At 37.0% G+C, this 10,239-nt stretch overlaps 1 protein-coding gene across 1 annotated transcript; it reads right to left on the reverse strand.

The window, feature by feature from the left end:
* Window positions 1–1,369: 1,369 nt before the first annotated feature.
* On the reverse strand, window positions 1,370–7,518 carry LOC110836759 (zinc finger HIT domain-containing protein 3). Its single transcript, XM_022078318.2, has 3 exons — window positions 7,292–7,518; window positions 6,991–7,145; window positions 1,370–6,038 (listed from the first exon to the last, which is right to left on the reverse strand). The coding sequence occupies exons 1-3, from the start codon at window positions 7,354–7,356 to the stop codon at window positions 5,857–5,859; spliced, it is 402 nt and encodes a 133-aa protein (XP_021934010.1). The 5' UTR covers window positions 7,357–7,518; the 3' UTR covers window positions 1,370–5,856.
* Window positions 7,519–10,239: the final 2,721 nt, after the last annotated feature.

The following is a 10,239-nucleotide window of genomic DNA, read 5'->3' on the forward strand; positions in this document are numbered from 1 at the left end:
TTGGTACATTTAGTACGCAAACCTCTTATCATTTTGATAATAGATATCAATAGAATCCAAACGCTTAGAACCAGACGTGGTGAGACGATCCGAAATGGTGGCACAACAGTTACCTGACATAATTAAGAGGTATTGATGCTTCCCCCAAGCTCCTCACAAGTGCTGGTCGGCTTCGTTGTAGGGCACATTGCAGTATCAGAGTCAGCCGTAGTTGGTACCGAAATGAGAGGTGCACCAGGGGAGTACACCAGATCAGGGGTCAAAGGGAGCAACCAGGCACCCATTTGGCAATACACCGGTGTTATTTATAAGGGGAAAATCCTCTTCATCGAACGAAATGTGAAATGATGCATAAGAATTAAATTTAGTTTTAAGCCTATTGCAGACTAACCTTTTGAGGCTTAACTGCTCTTTTAAAGGCTTATCTACGTCAGCAGCCGTGACCTCGGGGCTAAATCGTGAAACAAAAAGGGCCTTAGACCTTTCACTTTTAGATACAATGGGTACAGAAGCAGAGTTTCTCACCCCTAACGGCTGTCTGCGTTGTCTAATTGTGTTGGCCGAAGGCGTCCCAGAAGATGGCTTCTTTTTATGACTTACTGTTGTAAAACCTTCTGTGTCCACACTGGAGACTTTAGGTTTTAATCCAGCAGACAGGACGTCCTTGTAGGATTTGGATCCCGCGTCAGCGACAGTAGAGGCAGAACAAGGAACCGCGTCCTTGGCTTTGTGTGCAGGATCATTGTGAACTAAGGGGGTTGTCCCCTGGATGGAAGATTTCGTTGCAGGTGCTGCCGGCGTAGGTGCGCTGGAAGCTAGTTTGCTCAAGTGGTTTTTCCAATATTCGTTATCCTTCCGAAGTAGCTGTACATCTTCAGAAAGTTTAAAAACCATCTGAACAAGATTATCAATGATCTTATGTGTGCTAGCTCCATTGAGATGTACCATCTCGATCTGGCGTCCGAATGACTCGGGGTCTGAAAGAATAGGCTCCCCATCAGGAGAAATTTCCTTCACTGGAAGCTCCGAAGTTGAGGCAGATCTCAAGCTTCTTCTTGATGCGTTTTTAGCACTACAACACACGATGCACAATTGTACGTCGATTTCCCTTCCACCATGAGAAACGAATACTCAGTGTCGCTCATTTTGAGACAGGAAAGATGAAATCTTGTTCCACATCTAATAAATTTCTGTTTTCCGTAGAACGGTTTCTTACACACCAAGCAACAGTCTTTGCTAGCATCCATTGTGCCGACAGCCTGCGGGCGAAGCACACTCACTCACAGTTATACAGCAGGTAAACACAGATAGTGTCAGAATTAAGATAATCAGAGGAACATGAATAATGTTAACATAAATGGCCACAAAATATCAAAATTATCCAGTTTATTTGTAAAACAGCTAATATCGGTCGACAGATGTCAAATTTACAAAAAGTTTACAATATTCTTCAGTAGAATTGGTGGATGCACGCACGAATCACATGTACTGTGGGTTTGAAGGAAGTAGAGGAGGTAGGGAGAAAACAAGAGAACATACAGCACACAGTGGTGCCAAATGCACTGTGGAACACTGATCTCCAGTGAATGCAAAATTTATCTGCAAATGTATTCACGAATACTGTACATCAAATTCTTGGCTTAGCTACACAAATCTGTCTTCTCCATAAGAAAAGAATATTACAACACAATGCAAAAATCAGGAGCAAACTTGTAATGGTGCAGTTTGGCTGCCGACACATCTGTCATCTAGCTTCTGAACAGACTGAGCTCCTGCTACTTGTTATCAGGCCTTCTTTGAACTGAATGGTCACACACAATTAGTAGAATTTAACTCAGCCACCAATTCTACTGAAAAAAACTTCGGTTTTATAAAAGCTACATAAAACAATCACAAATAATCTCTATAAGGATTTTGTCATATAAAATCAAATATGTATGTTACTGTAAAAGCCTGAATGTCGGTGAAACCTAGGATTTACCAGACAAACCTAGGTTTTATGAAACAATGTTGGTAAAAGTCCCAAAAAGAACTATTCACGTCTTATTTCAGGGTCTTACCAATGGGCGTTGGTAAATGTTAGGATTTACCATAAGCAGGCAGTAAAAGTCAGAAACGCATTTTGGGGTATTACCAATGGGTCGAGGTGCAAGGGGTAGGACACGTCTCCTAGAGCATCTCCTACCTTACTGTCAACCCCACCTTCTAGCGGTGCACCCTGTTACCACAAATGAGGCTCTGACAACCGAGTCATGGCGGTATAACCATTTCATCTGGGCTGGGGGAAATACCACCTGAATAAAGCCTGTCCAGAGGTTGAGGTAGCACTCCTACCACTGGAATTGCTCTTTGGCCAGCAACCAAATGGATAGGACAATTATACTGCTTTCAAGTTTCAAATAAATACAACCCAGTCAGCTATTAATGATGACTACCTAGGCTTAAACATGGTTACAAATAAATTGAAAAAGAAAGGAATACTTAATATTGCCACATGGAATGTACGCAGCATTGCTTTCAAAGATCAATTAGATGTTTTACTTGCAAAGAAAAATATAAAAGTCGCAGATATTTCCGAAACAAAAAAGAAATACAGAGGGTCTAAAGAAACAAACAACTATCTTCAGTTTTTATCATGGAGTGGGAAGAAATGAGAGGGCTCAAGCTGGAGTAATGCTAATGATTCACAAATCGCTCCAAAGAACTATTGACATAATTGAAGTTAGGCTCAAAATTTATAGGGGGTACTTAACCATCCTGGGTATATATGCCCTGGTTGAAGGAAAAGAGGAGGAAAATGATCAATTCTACAAGCTATTACAAAAAATAATAGATAAAATAAACAAATCTGACATGGTAGTACTAATGCTAGAATTGGTACCAACAAATCCAGAAGTAATATTGGCACATTCAGCAAAACAATTTGCAATAATAATGGTGTGAAACTGAGAGACTTCACTCTTTATAATGATTTGAAAACAATGAACACATTTTTCCAACACAAAGATGCACATAAATACACTTGGTCAGTCAGAGGTTCACGTTCAATCATTGACCACATAATATGAAACCAGAAGGCCTCAGATTTTATTTTAGATGTCGGAGTTTACCGAGGCCCAGAGATAGAAACAGATCACTATTTACTAGCATCACCTCTTAGAATTCCTCCTAGATAGTTCAAGCAAAAACAACAAACCAGAAATTTAGATAAAACATTCAAGATAAATCTTTTGAGAGTTACAAGCATAAGATGGCTTTTCAAGAACAGAGTATTGACATTGCTTCAACAAGTAAAAATCAGTAGTGATATTGAGGAAGAATGGGATAACCTTACTTATATACTAAAACAAGCGGCTACAGAAAGCATCGGTTTAAGAAACAAATGGCATAGAAGGAAAGGTATTCAAAAATGGGAAGAACACATAGGAAAAGTTATAAATGAAAAAAGACTGGCATTCAAAAAATATCTGTCAACATGCTGTCTAGAAGATGAAATTGAATATAAACGAAAACGGGCAATTTCAAAAAGAGAAGTCACAAAAAGGCACAGAGAAATGTGGGACAATTTTGCCGCACAACTAGAAAGAGATGTTACAAAACCAAACCCCCAGACTTTTAAAATACTTAAAAAGTTGAGAACTGACATAAGAGAGAATGTGAAAATACATAGCATTAAAACAGACCTGGCTTGATTACTTCAAAAATTTATGGTCATCAAAATTTGGCGAACTGACTAAGGCATCCTCAAACAACGAATTTGTAGATTTCATATCATTTGGAGAACTAATTAATGTCCTTAAACATTCAAAAAATAACAAATCACCCGGAGCTTTTCAAATATGCTGGAGAGGACTTTCAATATTGATTCCTCTATTTTCTAAACTTAATTTGGCAGGGTGGAATCCCACCAGAAAGCTGTAGTAGTGCTGTTTCATAAGAAAGGAGATATTAAAAATTGTTAAAATTACAGAGGGATCAGTTTACTAAACTCAGGTTATAAGATATATGCCAATATCATAAAGAACAAACTTTATGAATACTACAAAGAAAAGTTAGAACAGAACGGATTTCGAAGAGGACGCTCATGTTGTGATAGATATTTCCCTTTAAAAATACTAACAGAAAAACACAGGGAACTTAATATCAAAACCCATTTAGCTTTTATTGATTTTGAAAAAGCTTTCGACAATGTTAATAGGAACATTCTTCTGGACATTCTAGCCGCTGATAACATACCTGATAAAATAATCCACACTATATATATAGTAACAACAAAATTTCAGTAAAAACAGACTCTAATCCATCTGAATGGAAATCAGTTAACAAAGGAGTAAGACAAGGCTGTGGCCTCTCCCCTCTTTTATTTATAATCTATGTGGATGCAATTATCAAACGCTGGAAAGGGGGAAACCATGGAGGAATACCAATAAAAAGAAACGTGATCTTAGATATCCTACTATTCGCGGATGACCAAGTACTTATTGCCAAATCAGAAGATGAACTACAGCGGGCAATATACAATCTACAAAAGACTGCCTCAGATTTTGATGTCAATATCTATTGAAAAAACTAAAATTATGGCATTTTCAGGCAATATCAGGCAAAATCTGTATAAATAATAAAACTCTAGGACAAGTCAACACATTAATTATTTAGGCTGCACCCTATCTTATGAAGGTGAGAAATATATGCCCTCAAAATTTATACAAACAACCAGTCATAAACCAAGTCTTCAAACCCTCCTTGTTGCAACATACAAGATTAAACATTTACAGGACTCTAGCAAGACCGGTACCATTGTATGGAAGTGAAGTCTGGACAATTAGAAAGGCGGATGAAAAAAGATTGCAAGCAGCAGAGATGAAATTTATGAGGAAAACTGCTGGCTTTACACTTTTGGACCACAAAAGAAATTAAGAAATTCTAGAAAAATTGAAAGTCGAACCAGTCTCTAAATTTATTCAGAATTATCATGCCAATTGGAATGATCACATTGAAAGAATGGACTCTAATAGAATCCCAAACCAACTTTTGAACTACAGACTGAATGGAAAGAGAAGCCTGGGAAGACCGTTAAAAATATGGAATGAAACCGTAACAGGCCACTTGGCCTAATACTTGATGAATATGATGAAGATGATAATGATGACCAATGGGTCTTGGTAAATGTTAGGATTCACCATAAGCAGGTAATAGTAAAAGGTTAGGTTAGGTTCCTCCTCCTCTGTCCTTGACCCTTAAAAAGGCATGGTGGCGCTTCATGGGTTGGCGTTTGATTCGTCCATCCATGAAGGACTCTCTTGGGAATATAATCAGGTGGTTTCCCCTTGCCTGACTACACTAGGTAGTTCATCCGCCTTCGGGGACAATTTCTTGCCCCCAGGACAAGAGCGCCTATTGATGTCGCCCATCCTCTACCACAGTGAGGTGCATATGGGGATTTCACAATTTTTACATTTCTTGCAATGCTTTTATCTATTATTTTGACTTCTGTTAAACGTTTTTTAAAATACAACTTAGGTAAGGAATGTATGTTTCTAAAATTGTAATTTATGGAATAAAAATAGAAAAAAGCATCGATTATAAGAGTGAGTTACTACATTTATACACTTCTCTTTACTTTTACTGTCTTCTCGTGGAATATGGGGTTTCACCAACAGTGAATGGTAAAACCACGGTTTGTCTGGTAAATCCTAGGTTTCACCAACATTCAGGCTTTTATGGTAACATATACATTAGGCAGATCAAGTAGTTTGTTAACAGTGACAGCTAAAGAACCTCAATTGTGACAGTCTTAAGTTGTATCTTACATCAGGAAAATTATTGTAATATTTGCTTCAAGAAACAAGAATGTAATTATTTAGGTGCATCCTCAGTAGGTTCAATAACTCTAAGGCATTCATCAGCAAACTCAATAAAAAGTGGCTCCTGCATAGCTAGCTGCATTGCATATTCAGGGTTGGGAGAACTGTCTATAGACACCAGAAGCTCTTGAAGGTGTGGGTTCTTAAAAATCTGCTGCATAACTGTACTGCTTTCTGGAAAACAAATAATTTGTATTTCAGTGCTGTGGTGAGTAAGAAGTCAAAGATAGCCAGCAACAAAGTCTGGAAACATTCCATCAGAGGTACTGGTGTCAAATTATGAATTGGAAGACTCAATTGATTCTTTAGGCATATTTGTCTTTAATATATTTTATGAATATTTCTGTTAAGTTATATTTCTTGGGCTACATATATTTTAGTCAGTATGAAAGACAATTCATGTTCAGTACAATTCTTAGTTTAGCTGTATTTTAGCTCCTATGTAACTTATGTATAACTTGATGACATGTGAGAAGTTTTGTGAGATTAAGTTCATAGGTTACCTGCAATATTACTTCATATATAATTTTACAGCATCTTCATTGTGTCAAATATATTTTAGAGTGGGTCTGATGAAGGCTTCGTGTGGTTTCACATTTGAGTGCAAACAGTTAATGCTTGAACAGAAAAAGGAGGATCAAAGAGGACTTTGGACAGTAAAAGGAAGGTTGTGAAAAGGAAGGGATGGGAAGTCACATATCATTAAGTAATATTTTAAGTTTTCATGGTGAATAAATTGTTCTAGGCAATCAGTCATGGCAACTTTTACATCACTGATGACCCAAGAGAATTTTAATGTAGCAATATGTCTAAATTCTTTTCCAGGAAGATGACCGGATGATTAGTTATGGCTACATAACATAAACAATACCTGAATTCTGCAACAGGTTAAATGGATTAGGTATGATAAAATAACATATTAGAGCCAACAACCATAAATAAAACCTGAATTAATGGATTTATATATATGCTGTAAAATCCCTCTGATAATGCATCTGTATTGCAATCAATAATGGGCTACATCCCATCAAAGGGCAGGTCAAACTTGTTTCAAGAGCCACATTCAATCAGTGTACATGTGGTCATTACCATTTATCAGTAATTATTGTGTATGGAATTTTAGTACCTAACAACTTCAGCCTGTCTAGAGGAACAGTATCTTCTGTCTGATATTTATATTCCTGAGAATGTTTTAAGGTGCCTTCCTCTTCCACGGTTTTTGGTGGTGGTACAGGTTCACATTTTATCTTCCGGTGTTCTTTCCAGCAGTACAACGAACAACTGAAATTTAAATATGGCGTTGAATTTTAGTTACGTACTCTCTCCTTCCCGTGTTTCAAATTCTCCATTTCTTGCCCGCAACAAGAAAGCACTCACGTAAAGTTGGTGCGTTATAACTAACACAGCAACAACACATCTCAACTTACTATGAAAGAAAGCATCTGGGGCACTTATATTTTGATTGCCCAGATTCACAAACACCACACTTCATTTTCGTAAAAGGAATAAACGTTAAACACTTCCTAACATCGGATTCAATTACACTCCTTCCTCTACTCGTATTGCAAACAAATAATAAAAATGTGTCTCAGGTTAACGCAGAAAAATCAGTACACCACGACCTACCCCACACTTTTCTACCACAGATAAATTGGAATTATCAGTGATACCAAAACCTACTGACTGACTTGTCTCAGCATGTAGTAAGAGTGATATCCGCTAGAGCGCAGACTGACAATAATTCGAGAATTTTATGTGGGAATTTGAACATCTCAAGTCGGCGAATAGAATATGGCTGTCCTCTGGATTTTAGTATTGTAGTCTGGAAAAAACTTACCAACGTTTCAGTGGTACTTGCTACCTCCATCATCAGGGTGAGGGTGCAGCTGAGAAGACAGCCACCTTCATACCAGCCTTCTACATGCAAATTACCCTTAATTTCTGAATCCCCTTTGTCCTAGTTTTTCACTAGTCTGCCAAAGTTTAATTCTTCTCACAAATGCATTGAATTCAATAAGTACCATCATACAATGAAAGTAACTTTTGTTATATATGCAGAATGTCTAAGAAAATGGACACATGCCAACCTGACCCTAAAGAGCTGTATGTACATAAATATCAAAAGCATGACCCGAGTAGCTTTAGTTACTTTATCAAATATATTCATGGAAGATATAAAGACATTCTTATACAGAGGGTATGATGTTTCAAAAGTATTTATATAAACGTTTAGAGGGAAGGTTCTAGAGATAGAATTGAATAAGACAGAGAGAAATGTTTCCCCTCACCAAAGCAGAGAAAAAGAGGATGTAGAGTGCAAAGTTTGTGGATGGTTTTTAATGGTAATAAAGCCCGACACCAGGCAGGCAGGCTACTCAAAAAATGCACACTTATAAGACTAAGAAACCTTCGAAAAGAGTCAGCCAAGACCCACACAGGGTTGTAGAAAGCAAGAAGAGGAGGAGGAGTCTGACACCATGGTCATTTGACTGAAAAATATGTGGATCCATTATGTAATAATTGCAATTTACAATTAAGGAATCCTTCCTTTCTTCCAGTCAGCTTCATCTAACCAGTTACGATTCACATCTATTTATAAAGGAACTTGGTTACAATGAGAAAAATATCTCTCGTATTTCCAACAATGAAGGAAAGTACATTTATTTCGGGAAAAAGGTTTAAAAAATGCATCTTAGGTTTACTAGTTTGTTTCGGGTCATTGCCTTCAGTTTAGATTCGCTGGTTAGAAACATAAAGAAGCATCAATTGTTAAATGCAAAAGAGTTTACAAAATATGACAAGATGGATCTGCTGATTCGGAAAGGCGTTTATCCCTGTGACTACATGGATTGTTGGAATAGGTTTCCTGAGATTAAGCTTCCACATAAACAAGCTTTCTACAGTCAACTAAACAATTGCGGAATAATGAATGAAGACTATGACCATGCTCACAATGTTTGGCAAGCGTTCAATATTAAATATATAGGCGAATACCAAAACTTATGTCTTAAGATTAATGTACTCCTATTAGCCAAATATTCGAAGCATTTCGGAAAACTTGTATGGATGTTTACCAATTGAACGCAGCTTGGTATTATACATCAACTGGGCTGGCTTTGGAAGCTATGCTAAAAATGAAAAATACCTGGAACTGCTATCTGATTATGATCTGATTCTCTTACTTGAAAAGGGGATTAGAGGTAGAATATCACAATGCTGTAAGAGATATTCCAAAGTCAATAACAAGCATATAAGTAATTACAAGCCTAAAGAGGAAACAAGTTATTTATTAATGTACCTAGATGCTAACTTCTACATATATTTGGGCAATGAGCCAATCAATGCCTTCAATATGGTAATTTTAAATGGGTTCAAGATTTAAACATCAATGTTACAAAAATTTCTGATGATTCTAAAATAGGGCTCATACTAGAAGTTGATCTGGAATACCCTCAGAAGCAACACAATAAACATACCAGAGTATAAGCAAAATAAACCATTAAAATATTATACAATAAGGAAAAATTATAATGTTCTTTTTCTTATATTTGACTTCCAAAAACCGTACTTTACGGTACACCACGTCTAGCCTTTCCTCTCATCTTCTTATCACTATCTTAATCTGATTATAATTATTGATCACAGAATTAATAGTTTCATTCAGGACAAACTTGGGCCCCAAAGCATCAATCCCCTTCATGGTGTCAGCTATATCCAGTGACTGAGCCTTCAGCATCGTCCTGATCGCCCTAGCCTCTTGACATTCTGTAATATTTAGTCAATCTCCAGTTGATCAGCTGGTGGTCTTGGATTCACTTCCACTCCCCCATCACCAGAAGCATCATGACCACCAGCCTTACATAGAATATACTTATTGAAAAAGTGTCACGTGAGAATATGACGTGCTTTCCAGTATGGAATACACTTTCTGATTTAAACCCAATATTTTTTGAAAAATAGGACTGTATTAATAATAATGGAAAATACAAAGTTGCCCCTGTGCCTAAGCTACATGCCCTGAGAACTGAGTCAAGTTACACATATTCATAACATCGGCTTATGAAAAAGAAAGTATTAAAGTATGTGAGAAGTAAATTATTTGCAGATACATCAGATACTACTACCTAGTAAATGTTTTAACCTGGGATTTTCACAACTACAGGTCATATATCTATAAAATGGTGTTTTTCATCCAATTTTTCCAAGTTTCCCTATTTTAATGTATGGAAACTCATGACCAACTGAGCGTCATGGTCATTATGCCTTGTTATCTTCTTTGTTTGAGGCACATTGTCCATACTTTGAATTTTTCGCCATCTTTTGGGAAACAATGCCATACAGAGATCAAAATGATTGATGCACTGGGGTTTCCTTT

Source organism: Zootermopsis nevadensis, unplaced genomic scaffold (assembly GCF_977971745.1).
Source record: "Zootermopsis nevadensis isolate Lab colony 2312 unplaced genomic scaffold, Znev_1.0 Znev_ptg000061l, whole genome shotgun sequence".
Classification (NCBI taxonomy): Eukaryota; Metazoa; Arthropoda; class Insecta; order Blattodea; family Termopsidae; genus Zootermopsis; species Zootermopsis nevadensis.

What these genes read in the sequence shown, in the direction of transcription:
- LOC110836759 (XM_022078318.2), bottom strand. Translation starts at nt 7,356, where the DNA reads ATGAAGTGTGGTGTTTGTGAATCTGGGCAATCAAAATATAAGTGCCCC. An exon ending in CCCAGATGCTTTCTTTCATA is followed by an intron (nt 7,146 to 7,291) that starts GTAAGTTGAGAT and finishes TTTAAATTTCAG; the next exon opens with TTGTTCGTTGTACTGCTGGA. An exon ending in AGACAGGCTGAAGTTGTTAG is followed by an intron (nt 6,039 to 6,990) that starts GTACTAAAATTC and finishes TTTGTTTTCCAG; the next exon opens with AAAGCAGTACAGTTATGCAG.